At 38.9% G+C, this 14,930-nt stretch overlaps 1 protein-coding gene across 1 annotated transcript; it reads right to left on the bottom strand.

Annotated features, from left to right (window-relative positions):
• Nucleotides 1-283: 283 nt before the first annotated feature.
• LOC140944604 (monocarboxylate transporter 10-like) lies at nt 284-9,433 on the bottom strand. The gene is made up of 4 exons (XM_073393723.1): nt 9,003-9,433; nt 1,424-2,010; nt 940-1,309; nt 284-642 (listed from the first exon to the last, which is right to left on the bottom strand). Exons 1-4 carry the CDS (start codon nt 9,199-9,201, stop codon nt 416-418), a joined length of 1,383 nt encoding a protein of 460 aa, XP_073249824.1. The 5' UTR covers nt 9,202-9,433; the 3' UTR covers nt 284-415.
• Nucleotides 9,434-14,930: the final 5,497 nt, after the last annotated feature.

A 14,930-nucleotide genomic window follows, 5' to 3' on the forward strand; every position in this document is an offset into this window, starting at 1 on the left:
CTATAATTTGAAAGCATCGTCTTAAAGACTAAAATTTCTTCATTTCCTGTCTAGAATAAACAAAATCAACTGCGATTTCTTGTATCGGTAGATTTAGACACTTGTTTGCCGCCTGCGAAACCAACTAAAATAGCTCTTATCCCATCAGTCCTTGCGCGCGTGTAAAGATGGCGGGTATCGTGAGTAAGGTCTATTATTTGTAAGTCCACGGAAATCATAGTGATGTAGATCACTTAAAAAAATAGCATCAATTGCATGAAAAGAAAAATCCCGCATAACAAGCGGTTGTCCATATCTAGAATTACGTGTTTATTGAAAGCTAAGTCATATTGGGATGGAGAGAGCAGATTCTTACGCTATGATTTAAAAGATTTTACTTTAAAACTGAGCACAACTTAAACATCTCAAATAACCTCTAACAAGGGAATTCTTTCAGTCGGTCTTTATTCTGATTTTCAATCACTTCTGATCCCGCCTTGTCCATTTTCGTATCTTCTTCCATCTTATCCTGAGGATGAACTTTGGATTTTTTTCGATTGATGGGAATCAAAATCATTAGAATAAGAAGGAACGAGGCCATGGCGACAGCACTACTCATGTAGAATGCATGAACGTAGCTTCCTGTATGGTCCACTATCATACCTGTTAATAACGAAAGATCACATAAAGAAGAATGGTGATGATACGTTGCTGTAAAAACCAAAATTAAGACTTGTGGCTTTACGATGTCTCTGTACAAATAAAAAATAGTTATCTAGCCATAAAAAGGCTAACACTATCTATATAACGTTTGTGGAAAGGAAACCTTTTTTAGTCAATCACTTTGCCACGTACGAGCCCCCAGGAGCAACTGTTCACGCTATTGGACTTCCTTATTTGGGGTATTGTTATATACTTTTCCATTATTTATTTATTGATGGGTATCATATCATAACTCACCAGCGATGGGACTGCCGCTGACTGCTCCTAGTGAATAAAAGAAGCAGCTAGTACAAAAAGCCGCTGTTTTTCTTTTGCTGTCCACACAGCTCATTGGAATATACAGAGATCCTGTTATGAAAACTCCATCGCTAAAGCCATAGACAATACTGAACAAGACTAAAGACCAGTAGTTCGAAGCAAACCGAAGCAAAAATACGCAAAGAGACAATGTCAGCAAGGACGCTTGATGTATAAATATGGGATTGACTCTCTTGTTCTTGTACAAAATTCCTGCAACTGCCCTTCCAAGCGATGAAACAAGGCCAATGAAAATAAACAAGCGAGATGCAGCTTGTGCTGTTATTCCGTGATCCTCTGCATATTTCACCTATAGGCAACAATAATCAATCAAAAATAGTAAATTAATATTCTTTTTCAATTCTAGCCCGCAATCTTTAGTTCCCATTTTTATTTATTTATTTGTTTAATGAAAAAAACTCACCAGAAAAATTAATGGAATGAAAATCGCAAATCCTGTAAGCAGCATAGAGGTGACCACGGCGACGAAAGTAGGAAATGTCCACAGGCTACAGTAAAGAGAAATTCTACTCAGTCTGTCTTCTTTGTCCTGGTCATTGTTAAAGGAAGTGACCAATGTTGTTTCTTGTACGTTCGGGTTATAAGTCAGCCCCAGGATACAAACAACAATAAAAGATGCCACCATTATTCTGTAAGTACCTCTCCAGCCATACGAGTCCAAAAGAGCTTGAAGCAATGGGCCTGTAAAAAAGACACCGAAACCTGCTCCCAAAGCTACAATGCCAGTTGCTACGGATAACTTCTCTTCGAAGTACTTTGCTATCACAAGATAGCAAGAACTGTAGATAAAAGATATTCCTAAACCCATCAGCAGACCGTGTGTAAGGAACATGAGAGTGAGGCTCTGAGCAAATGATGACGTCACCAAGCCGGTCATGCACAGCATGGCTCCGACGGAGTTTGTGATGCGAAAGCCAAAACGATCAGAGATATAGCCAGGCAGCGGAGCAGCAAAAAATGTTAAACTCAAAGCAAGTGACCCGAGTCCAGCTGAAAAAAAAACTTTGACAATGTCAAGAATATTACCTTCAGGGTGGTCATAATTATCGTGTTCGTCATAGTCATGTTCACGATATCTTAAGCTACGTGCAAACGGACGCAACAACTCCCAACACTCTTAGGCCAACAATAGTGGGAGTTAATACGTCCGTGTTGGCAGTAGTGTGCAAACGGATGCAACAACTTCCAACAATGTTGGGACATGCCGTCCATCGTGGGAAGGATACAACCCATAAGAATATGGAAACCATGTGTAATGTGCGTGCGTGTCCCCAACAATGTTGGAACAGCTGTGCGAACGGATACGACATTGCTGCGCTACACTTTGGTGATCACGGAACAAAAGAAGTGTAGGGACAACAGCAACAATACCTTTATTCACCTTGTACTTAATTAATTATATACTCACGTGAAAGAGAAAAAATATATATTTATTTGTACTTAATAAGGCCTGGAGCTAAAATAATCCTAAGATTTTCTAGCCAGTTCTCCAGAATTTAAAGTTTTAGAGAATTGAGATAGAATTTATTTCCAAAGAAGCAGTTTTAAAATACAATGTAACTATGTTTTTCTGACAGCAAATAAGGTTTCAATTGTTTTTGGAATTGGTATGTGTTTAGTTCTTTAAGAGTTATGTGAATTTTGTCCCAGATGGTACATGCAGCATATCCGATTGTTTGTTTCCCCGTATTCGTTCGCACTTTTTTTACGTAAAGATTCTGTTTCGATGCATATCTGGTATTGTATTTGTGGACATTACTGGCATATTGAAAATAGTTTGAGAACAGCTTTGGCAGGAGGCCTTTATGCCAGAGGTACGTGAATTTTAGAATCTGAAATCGATAAACATTATGTACCGTAAGAACGTCTAATAAATTTAGTAGGGGAAGTGCACTTTCTGTGTGTTCACCATACGTGGTGGCAAAGAAAATAAGCCTAGCAGAATGGTTTTGCTTAGCTTGTATCTTATCAATATGTGTTTTGTATGCACTCCCCCATGCTATTATTGCATAAGAGATATATGGGTATATTAAGCTGTAGTAGATTTGTTTCATTTGTAGAAGAGTTAGATAATGTCTCAGCTTAGATATAATACCATTGTTTCGCGCAATTCTTGTACAGATGTATGAAATATGGTGATTGAAAGACATCGTTTCATCAAGCAAGACACCTAGATACTTTATTTTTTTGCTTCCTTTGCAGCATATTTATTGTACCGTCTGCACTTTCAATCTTGATACTTACTTGGTCATCTTTTTTCTTTGACGATTTAATGATCATTAAGTTTGTTTTAGTGAAATTAATTGACAATCTATTTACATCACACCATATTTTCACTTTTTTAAGTTCAGAGTTAACAATTTCCTCAAGATCTTTCAGGTTGCGGGCTGAGGCAAAAACGTTTGTATCGTCTGCAAATATTCTAAATGTTAGAGCATTTGAACAGTTTGGTAAATCGTTTATGTCTTTTAAAAATAATACCGGGCCTAGGGAACTCCCTTGTAGAATACCGCACGTCATTGTTTGCTTTGACGAAATTGTATTTTCCATCTGTACATATTGCTGTCTATTTGTGAGATAGCTTGCAAAAAGTTGGAGAGGCACGCCGCGTATCCCGTAGCGTTCCATTTTTTTAAGTAAAATTGTGTGGTTCACCTTATCAAACGCCTTGGAAAAGTCCAAAAACACGCCACAGGAATACAAATTGTTATCTATCGCATTACGTAAATTATCAGCAATTTCTGCAATGGCTTGTGAGGTTGAATGTCCCTTTCTAAAGCCGAATTGGAACTCGTATAGGATTTTATGCTTTTCCAAGTAATCAACAAGCTGTTCACAAATGATTTTTTCGAAAATTTGGGTTAGTGCAGAGAGTGTAGAGATAGGTCGATAATTAAAAGGATCCATCTCCTCACCCCCTTTATCTATTGGTGTGACTTTTGAAACTTTAAAATTTTCCGGAAATGTCCCTTGCAATAAAGATTGATTGAAAACCACAGTTAATGCCTCATATATATGGTTTGCTGCATATTTTATGCATCTCCTTGGAATATCTAATGCCGACTTGTCTAATTTCAAACTCATTATTTTGTCATATACTTCAGTCGGGCAAATGCCACGGAACATAAAACCATTTGGTGTCATAGTTCTATCTAAATACACTGAAGGGTCTATGTCATGTTTTGGTAGTTTATCTGCTAGGCCATTTCCAACATTTATAAAATGGCTGTTTAATTGATCACAAATACTCTGCTTGTCTATATAAATTCTATTGTCACGCTGCAGTTTCTTGATTGTATGTTGAGTATTTTCTTTTTTTGTTCTTATTACTCTGCTAATTAATCTCCATGTGCATTTTATGTTTTCTTTGTTCAGTTCAAATTGTTTAGAAAAATAATTCTTTTTAGCTGCGTGGATAATCCTATTCAACTTATTACTATATGCTTTATACTCTTTTACTTTGCCTGGGTCCATACTGTATAAAGTAGTCTTTACTAATTGGTGTCTTTGTCTGATTGAGTGCATGATTGCTTTCAAAATCCAAGGCCTTTCTAAACGCTTTCGTTGCCGTTTCATTGCCAGAAATTAGGGACAAGATGGCGGTTGCGCGTGCGCACCAAGGCCACAATGGCTGCGAATTCGTATAAGAAAATGTATGGAGAAAAGGAAACTTTTTCAAATATATCGATTTTGAGCTCACGGGTGTTCGGTGCACGACTCGAAATATGTTAAGCGCTGTGTAACCTTCGCATCTGGGTTAAAAATAGCTAATTAGAAGTAAGTTTACTTACTTCCCGAAGTGGGCACTTTTATCTCTCGTTGTACGCTCCATCTCTCCATACATTGTCTTAAAATCTTGCCGAAGTCATTCGAAATACTCGTCGATTAGAGGATAAACCCTTCACTGAAGTAAATTTGCACGACTCGATATCACTTCTGCGATAGAAGATGTTTCCAAAACAGTCATTAAAAGGACGATTTTTGCACTGGAAAATACTTCCAAAGGCGCATTATTTCCCTCCGTTTTCCATCTGTAGTCCAGTAATGGACGCCATAGTTGCGAATGACTTATTTCGGTCCGACAAAGCTTCACAACTCCAAACCTCACCGAATCGCCATTTTGGTTGTTGCTACAACTCCAGAGATGCTTCACGGGATATAAACTAGGTTCCAGGCATTCAAAAATCCTCGATTAGAATACCAGGCTTGGTTTTAAAACAAAATTGTCACGAAAATGTCACGAAAATGTCACGAAAGGTACAGCCGCGTACTGTTTTGTTGCTATCAGCCGCTCGGCCGAGTATAAACCTAACAATTTCTTGCAAGAAGTTTCATTCCAGCTTTTTTCTTCGTAAAACAGATCCACAGAGCTCAAATTATTTAAAAAATCGCAGGGGATACGCTTTCCCTGACTACGATCGTTTTTGTCCGCCATTTTGGAAATGAGATTCCGCTGACAATTAATCACGGGCGCGAAATGTCCACTATTTCTGGCAATGTGATGCTTTGCGCAAAGGAGCATGACGGTCTGTGATAGCGGTCAGATTGTCTACAATAGTAGTTACACTTTCATTAACATCAGTTGATATCAAGCTTTTGAAGTCAACTGCAACCTGTAGGGAGTTGGCCTAAACGTTTGACCAGTTTCAAACCTTGCTCAACAACTCCCAACAAAACGCAACAACATACCACAGGGCATAGTTAATGGAGGTGACTGGTTATGAAGCCCGGCAAACATCAAAGGAGCAAACAAAGATGCCAAGATTTATGTTGGAAGGTCCACGACCCTGCACAATCTTTTGTTTTGCGTTCATACGTTATGCATGAATTACGTAACCAGCACGTTTCTATTGGTTAGTTCCTCAGTACGGAGTAAACAACTATTGTGTTTTGTGCAGGGTCAAGGCCAAAAAAGAGAACAAAAACATACAACAAAGCACTTTGTCGGGTTTCATAACCATTCCCTTTATTAACTATGCACAGGGTTTGCAAACGGACGCAACATTTAACATTCAACAATGTTGGGAGTTGTTGGCCACCAATGTTGCATCTGTTTGCACGGGGCTTTAGTAATTATTCAAAGAGTACACGATGAGAAACCGAATTGTTGGTGGATCCATTTTTTGCAGCAATAACCGTCGTACTTGTCTGTTGAATCTTCTAAAAACGAGAAGGTCAACAAAAAAGAGAATAATAGAATAATTAATGAGCAAAACAACAACTTCGCACATGCATCACACTTTTTTGCACATTTCTTTGTCTTTTTTGCACTACTACGACGTGAAAATGCGTAGCGTGTTGAATCGTTTTCGCCCGCCCATACGAAAACGCTGATTAATGGCAATACGGTAGTATCCCTCACAGTCCATGCGTTATGCTAGTAGTAAATGATGTATTACATCATCGTATTCGGAAACCTCCGTTTTCGTCCTTCCTCGCGTAAACGAGTGGCCTGCGTTTTTTTTTTTTTTAAAAACGTTGATCGTTTTCACCGAATACATGTGGACGGTAGGCCAAACCGGAGAAAAAAAATCGCCGTTTTCAAACAAAAACGGATATGTGTGGACGGGGTCTAAATTCGCGTTTTATGGAAAACGTAAACAAGCAAAGACGAAATATTATTTCTCTTTCTGAACTTTGATATGATCCCTTGGAATTCAATTTCAGGAGGGTTTGCCTGACAGACAAAGCAAGTGGAAGGAATCGCGATAAAGACTGAAAAAACGCAAATTCTTGTTTTTAGCGACGTCCTTGTTGCCGACGCGTCTTTGGACCTTTAAGTCCCTATTGTCAAATACGCAGCCTTATTCCCTTTAGAATTTATCGTCCAGAAAATTTCTAGGTCTTGCATGTCAATCGCAAAATCTCTGCTTCCAAACAAGTGTCTCCCAAGTATTGAAATGTTACAGACCAACAAAAATGAAATTTGAAGATGCATGAATTTTTTTTCAAAAGCCCGCTTGTCTGCAGGAATTTTTTTCTGGGACATATTGTAAATAGACTTGTAGTTCAACTCACGCAGTTTATTCAGCCATTACTACAAAAGCATGTGGTCGGGAAAAATACCGCACGTGATATATTACGCGTTATGTAATCAACATGCGTGATCTAGAGAAATGGTTACGTTACTGGTTACACATTTTAGGTTCCACCGCCTGCAGGGTTTTTTTTTAGACAAGTTTCCCTTGCAGGGATTTGTTTTTCGGAATTGTCACCCCACTTCCGGTTATTTCCAATGGTCCGTCCCTTACTAAAAAAATCTTGTAGGTTGTTTTTGTTGGCACTTCTCATATATTATCTTTCAGTTTTTCTACGGGAAGACGTAAGCCACTGGTAAGCCTGTGAAATCAATTCACAATGAACAACGGTACGACTTTAAGGTTTGCGTGCAGTTTAGGGAACCCGTAAGCGGCAGAGCGTCAAAGCAGCACGCACAGCAGAGATTTTGCAAATCTGTGCCTTTACACCAAAGTTTGCTGACGGTTTTAAGGTTGTCTAGTTGCAATTGATTAGAAGTAAATTGTGTTTAGGTCTGGTCAAATAACTATATTGAGTGTCTGTTTCTTTCGTGATTACATAACTATCGTATGTCCAGTACATTAATAGAGAAATGTACTAAAAATAGAGCCCAAGGAAAGGCTTTGTGTTTTTGATTGGTCTCAAACTAAATAAAAGTGAATCTAATGCTGCAGGCGCTTTTCCTAAACGCCCTAATGAAATAACTCAGGAAGCTGTAAGTTCACATACTCGCTCGCTGCCAGCTCTTTGATTACCCCAGGAAATATCAGAGAGATTAGAGACCTTTAGCATCAGGTTTTTCTTGGGAAACCGCAAACCGCAGTTTGCAGTTTAATACGCGCTTGTAGTTTCGCGTTACCAAGATTTCAAATTTTAGCAAGGCGTTCAGTTCAGTTCATTTTTATTTCGCCAAAATATAATACAATACAAAAATACGTATGGGAATTGTAAGTTGTCGAGGGAGCCCAGAAGAAACCAGAAGGCCTTATGAAGCCTGGGCTCCCCAGTTAGTAAAAAGAAATAAGTAAAATAAAATGAAATTCGCGGAAATAGGAACTAAACAGAGCCTGAGTTTTGAATTCAGTAACAAGATAGAACAAAATTTTAACTCTGGATTGGAACAGAAAGCTTTCTTATGTTAGTACGGCAGAAGGGAATATCAAATCGATTTGAACAACGCGTTCATCGTTTAGTGCTGCCATGTTGTTTTTCATCAAGTCGAAGTGCCTCACTTTTATTGCCCAAAAAACAGGAATAATTAATTGATTCGAGATCAAAAATCTAACAAACACATCGCAAACGGATATAAAAAGCTACTTCGTACCTTAAAACACGAGACTGTGCAATTTGTAGTGGCAAAAAACCTTGCCGTAAATCACTTACCGCTGGTAGCCCTTCATGCGGTTCAAACTGATGGGCGTTGTCACGTGACAAAAACGTGATGCTAAAGGTCTCTAATAAGATTCACGTTTACGCCAAACGGCAAACGTGAATTCAATCGGGCCTTACAGGGGCCCGGCGTAGCGTGAGATTTTGAAGGCGCTCCAAACAAGTGGGGAATTTATGGCTATGTTTTCCCAGAAAATTTTTAAAAGTTAGGGTGTTGAAAATGTCATTTCCGATGTTTCCGAGGGACATTTTAAAATTAGGAAGGGAAATGCTGAGAGGGGACAGGGAAGACTACATTTTTCGTTTCTGGCCTCACTATAACCTTTCTTGCCATCGGTTTATGGAATCAGAGATAAAAGGTTAAAAAAAACACAAACACAAAGATACCACTATATTGCGAAAAATTCATCACTCATACCGATTAAACGACAAAAATACTTAAGGAAATAAAAAATATATTTTTTCCAGATTTCAGCCGTACGCAAGAGATGAGCTACGCTCCTGCCTTACTGAGATCACATACACATGTAGAGTGATCACTAAGGAAATTAAAAGTATTTTAATTTATCACTCACCAGTTCTCTCACTTGTCTCGCCAAAATAGTCCATTAACACAGGTAACAGAACGCCGAAGCTAAGAGCAAAGCCAAGGCCAAGAGCATTACAAATCATTGCTGAAATACACACAACCCAAGACCACAAACTGTCTTGGTGACGCTTGCCTCGGAAAAACTGGCCTAGTTTCCCAAGACTAGGATCTTCTTGAGTATGCATGTTTCAGTTTGAGATCAGAACTCACCGCGTCTGACCTGGAGAACTTGATTAGGGCGACTCAGTGGGATCTTTCAAGTACTGTTAAATGTTCGCGTAGTACACAAATCTTTCTTTGGGTATAAGCTTGCATGCATTTGGTTATGTTATTAAACTGCTATCAAGTTTCTAACTAGATTTTCAGGTTTTTATGCAACTGGGTTGAAACAAACTGCTGACTGCGAACAAAAGATAATAATGATACATCTTTAAACTGAACTACCCATCTGATTGGCTACTATATAATTATTATTGTTCTTGTTACCATTATAATTCTAGCCTGCAAGCAAGCCTCTCCTGTTTGGGCGAGAACGGGTCTCGCGAGAACGCGCGAGCGAGCGGAGAAGCCTCGGCCCCTCGCTCGCGCGTTCTCGCGAGGCTCGCTTCGCTTGCCCAAATAGGAGAGCTTGCTCGCAGGCTATTATAATTCCTATTATTCTTGTTTTCACTTAATCTCCTTTTCCCGCCAATATAACATACAGTTTAGCTCCTACGTCCGGTATATAAATCGTGGGAGTTGTATGGAACTGTACTCGCCCAGCCAATTAACGAGTGGTACCATCCAAGACCCTATGTTCTTTCACAACACTTTATTCTCTTGCAGAAACAGTTTCTTACTTCTAAGTTCTTCGGCTACAACTAATGACTAACAAGCCTATCACCAGAGAATTAAACAACCAAATTGTAGACGTGTTTGGGTTAGCCGACCGTGAGAACTTTTCATTCATCACAAGCCTCAGCGTTCCGGAAGTTAAAAAATGCGTAGCGTGTGGTTGTTACGCAGTTACGTAATCATCCAGTTGAGTATCCATTATCGTAAAAGTTTTGCCATCAACTACCGCAAATTAATAATTTTAACCAAAACCAGAGCCGTGCATTTTGTTGCACACCGCTCTTTTAATTAAATTTCTCGCCCTAGGATGATGACATGATTGGGCAAAAATTGACGCCTCTATCATATTAGATGCGAAATACGATCACCTGGATGAGCTCCAACATGGCGGACGGAAACCAGCAAAAACATCTGTTACCGAGTTTTGCTACAAAAGCGTGAATTTATTCTTCGAGAAAATCAAAAACATTAAAGTAATACTTTCTCTAATACATGAACTGTTTAGATAGCAAAAGTTTCTGAAATAAGTTATTTTTTTTAACCTACATGACAGCTCTCTTGGCCGTCATGTAAATGCAGCGTCACGCAAAAGCTTAGAAATTCAAGCGTACTCTATCACAAAACCAAGAACCCTTTTGAAGCGAAAATTTGGGTGAAAATTAGCTTTCAGCTGCTCTAATGCATCGTGAAAGTAAAATCTCGGTAGGATCGATAGTTTTTTAGTTTGAGTTTTGGTGACGTCATATGTGAAAACCAACAATAGGGACATTAAGAGTCCACGACGGCGACGACAACGAGAAAGTCAAAACAGCAATAGGTTGAATAGCTAAAACAACAACTCTGCACGTGCATCACGCTTTTTTGTACTTTTCTTTGCCGTCATTGCACGACTACGACGTGAAAATACCTAATTTCACGTTCTATGGAGGACGTAAACAGCCGACGGCTAAATCTTCTTTCTTTTTCAGAACTTGAAATATGGTTAGTAGGAATTCGGTTCGAAAAGAGTTCGCTTGCATTTGACAAAGTAAATGTGTTGGAGCGAGTAATTTGAATTAAGAGATTGAAAGAACGCAAATTCACTTTTTAAGCGACGTTTTCGAGGCCGTCGCCGTCGTGGTATCTTAAACTCTCTAATATCTCTTAGCAAACGTCCAAATGATAGAGTGGCTTGCTACTGAGTCGACTCGCAGTTGCCGCGTCTCTAAGCGGTCCTGCTAAAACAATTAATGACTTCATTCTACATCCCTTTTTAAAGCTTCTGAATGAACATTGAAATTAACAGTATTTTTGTTACCTTTGCACTACACTGTTATCTTAGTTGATTAGTTTATGAAGGCTTAGAGTAACGCGAATTATTTACGTACTGATTTTTAAGCCGCGAAGCTTAAGGCCCGAAAAATATGTTTAGAATGATTTCACACTTAACAACGTTTTCATAAACGCTTTTTAAAACTTACTTGTTTTATTCAAGCACGTGAGAACGTACACATCACTAATACATATATAGTTTTCAGCAATTATACATCTTTGTTATCCGACTTCAAAAAGAGTGCTTCTGCAGTGGTCAATATTTTTACTTAAAGGTATTCAACAGACCGTGATGCCCTAGAGGTGTGTCTGACAGTGCTAAGGAATCTACACACACGAGTAAAACTCCCATAACAACAAAGAGCTCAGTTGGGGCTAAAAAAAGCGCCGTTATAACGAGGTTACAGGCCCGTGGCGTGGCATGCATGACATCTGCAAAAAGGGAAAGGGAGGGGAGACACTAAGGGCAGAAAAAAAAAGGAACGCCAGTTAAATCGAAAATGTAACATTTGGTCAGGAGGTTAAAATGACTATGCAGGAAGTCGTAGCTAGTTAAGGAGTCACTAAGACTTCCCACATACAACGAACCGAATCGCAGCCATTTGAACTAAGTTCTGCTACGATTATTAAAGGTCAACCAGTTTAATTAATTTGCATACAGTGGCTTAAAGTTGGGTTTCAAGTAAATGTTTACAAGGAGCTCTGCTTTTGGGCTTACCTATGCTGTTGTTAAGAGTCGTTTTTCAATTTTATTTGTGATTTAATCTCTATGTTAGGATTAATCGCTGGAGAAATATACTAACATAAAGCACAAGCAAAAGCTTTTGTTCTGTACTTACTGTTTGTTTAGTTTTACTAATGATCTCGAATCTTAAAACTTGCTACAGGCGTTTTACTTGCTTAAACTTGCTAGTTACGTAACAAAGGAACGTGTAGAGAGTCACGTGCTCGCTCGCTTCACATTCGCGCCACCTCTTTTCTCCGAGAAAAATCATCGAATTAATTGTTCAGCACTAAACCTCGAAGAAAAGAGAAAACCATAGTGAAGTTTTGCTGATAGCTGACTAAAATCTTCCAATAACATATGACAATCGAAAATTGATCAACCATAAACAATGTAAGGAATATAAAGAACTTAATGTGTGCTAGATTTAAATATTCCACAGCACTCACCACGTCTGGCCTGAAGAACTTGATTCAGGGCGAATCAGTGGAATCAACAAGCACTGCCAACTTTCGTGTATACGAATTGTTCTTTGGGACTTTAGCATGCAAGCCATTTGTTTCTAGATAATGATGAATTGAGATTAACTTTTCACAAGATTTTCAAGTTTTTTGCAACTGTGCGAAAAAAGTGATATAAGGCAAAGATAATGATACATCTTGAACGACGGATCTGATTGGCTACTATTATTAGAAGTTTATACGCTTTCGCAGCTGTAAGCGAGTCAGTATACCAACGTCAACAACAAACTTCTTTTAAAAATCGAATGACGATCGCAGCGGGGATCGTCAGTGAAACATGCGTCGAAAAACAACAAATTGACAGTGGTAATGAATAGTCATCTAACCGTTATTGTTTTGTTTTCTCGTTATAACTAACCGTTTCACATTCTTTTATCATGTAGTCGACATTCCATAAAGTCAAAAACAAATTAAATCAAATCTTAGCACTGTTCAGAAACGGTTATTCAGTGTACCGAGTTCCACAGTGTTGTATCACATCTAGGAGCCGATGGTCTCAGTTCCACCACAAAAACGGCAATCAGCTTTCTCCTTTTCTTCCGCAAAAAAAATGATTTTGTGTTATTAAGAGAAACAAAACCAAAGAAACGTTCGTTTGTCCGCACCACAGGCATACCAATGTAAAGTAACTCATTCAACAAGTATGGCAACCCAAATGCAACTCGAGGTTATTTTGGTGGGAAATTGCATAGCCATCAGCCTGAGCCATCCGCCTCTTGTAAAGCAGAGACAATTAAAGAGTCAATAAAGACAAAAACGGAAAGCGGAAATTGTTTCTGTATCAGTGTTGTCTAAAGCATTAACCTTGGATTAATTATGCAAAATTTGAATATAGAGAAAGAGAAAGACAGAGAAAAAGAGAAAGTAGGCGGCAGACCAGCGAAGGTCATCGAGAAAAAAGGGTGACAGAGATCGAGAGCAAGAGTAGAAAACAAAGGAGACATTTTTTGTTGGGAGAACACCATGAAAACTTTGAAGCGGTGGTGAGAAATGATAAATGCTAGCGGCCACCATGAAAGGTGAAAATGAGCGGCAGTAAAAAAAAAAAAAAGAACGATAAAACATACGACATTCCCTGCATAAAACTTGTAACTAAGAAGTTCCTGGAAGTTTCTCGTTGTAGTCGTGGAAAACAACGGCAAAGAGATGTACAAAAAAAGGGTCCTACACGTGCAAAGTTTCTCTTTTGCTAATTAGACCTATTGTTGTTTTTCACCGTTCTCGGCGGCGTTACCTTCGCCGCTTAGCATCACACGATTTCATATTTTGTTTGAACAACCTATAAATATTATCGAGAACTTCGCTTTTAGCCCTGGCTAAATCTATATATTACTGTTATTGCCCCCGCAGGGATTTCGCCCAGAAGGCGAAATCCCGAGGGGGCACTCTAGTAACTCCCGCGTATATTAAGGAAAGTACTTACAGCTGATATAGAAAAAATCTCGATTTGCTTGAACAGGGGCCGCGAGGAATCGGTAGGTAATGATGACGTTTCTATTGTTTGCGCCCGCAAGTACGAAATGGTTAGGATGACGTAAAGACAAAAAATCCCCAAGGGATCGCTTAGGTAGATTTTGTGACATTTATTGTGCAGTCATACTTCGTTACGTGCTATCGGTGACATTGTGTGGAGCAGTTGTTTTGAAAGTTATGGACCAAAAGACACGTTAAACGCAGGTGAAGCTATAAGGTGCGTACTGTGTATATATAAACACTTGGAGAGTTTGCCAGATACGAGTTCACAAATCTTTGGTTGGAAACCTTGCCAGACACTCTTTCTCTCTCTTTGACCAGAATAAAACTCAGCCGCAAACAAGTTAAGCAAGACAAGTGAGCTACGGCTAGCTTATCACTAGAAGAACGACGGACGATTACAGAAATTCACCGACAATCAAATTGTGTGCTGACTTATTCCCTGCTCACAGATGTCCCTCCGCTATAAAGTTTAAAAAAAAACTAGAATGCGCGAGCGTGAATTGATCAAACGTCCTTTTAATTTCCTAAGGCTTACTTTCCGGCAAATAAAATGAACTAAATGTAAAAAGTGAAAGTGAAATAGCGAAAAATTCAACTTCTAATTAAATCTTTTCTTATAGTTTAGAATAAACCATTCTCGAAACTGAGAATGTTTTGATCAAAGCTGAATAAATCGAACTGAAACTGTGCATGGAACCTTGCCAGTTTCCTGTATTTATCTCACCTATTGTATGGAATATGTGTGAAAATCTTCATTATGAATCGGTATATTTCAAAGAGCTACACAATTAAAGAGCAAGAATACTATTGACCGACAATACAGAGCGGGGGCAGCTGTAGTGTCAACTATTACTAGCCATATACTGAGGGAGGGTAAGCCTTCTCCCGATAGCAGAATGTTAAAACTTGTTACATTTGATAACTTCTTCCCGCCTCTACGACATTCTCGCTAATACTCGTTTAAGCAATAGAAAACGTTTTCCGTGTTTGCATAGCCTGATATAAACACGAGAGGGGTTGGGAGAATTCGAGCATAACTGTCGAGCAT

The sequence above is a fragment of the Porites lutea genome, chromosome 7 (genome assembly GCF_958299795.1).
Source record: "Porites lutea chromosome 7, jaPorLute2.1, whole genome shotgun sequence".
Taxonomy (NCBI): Eukaryota; Metazoa; Cnidaria; class Anthozoa; order Scleractinia; family Poritidae; genus Porites; species Porites lutea.

Bases quoted from the DNA above. Each gene is read 5' to 3' on its own strand.
- LOC140944604 (XM_073393723.1), bottom strand. From the start codon at position 9,201: ATGCATACTCAAGAAGATCCTAGTCTTGGGAAACTAGGCCAGTTTTTC. The intron at 2,011-9,002 runs GTGAGTGATAAA...TTTTTTTTTCAG, and splicing joins CGAGACAAGTGAGAGAACTG to CTGGACTCGGGTCACTTGCT. The intron at 1,310-1,423 runs GTGAGTTTTTTT...TGTTGCCTATAG, and splicing joins TCATTCCATTAATTTTTCTG to GTGAAATATGCAGAGGATCA.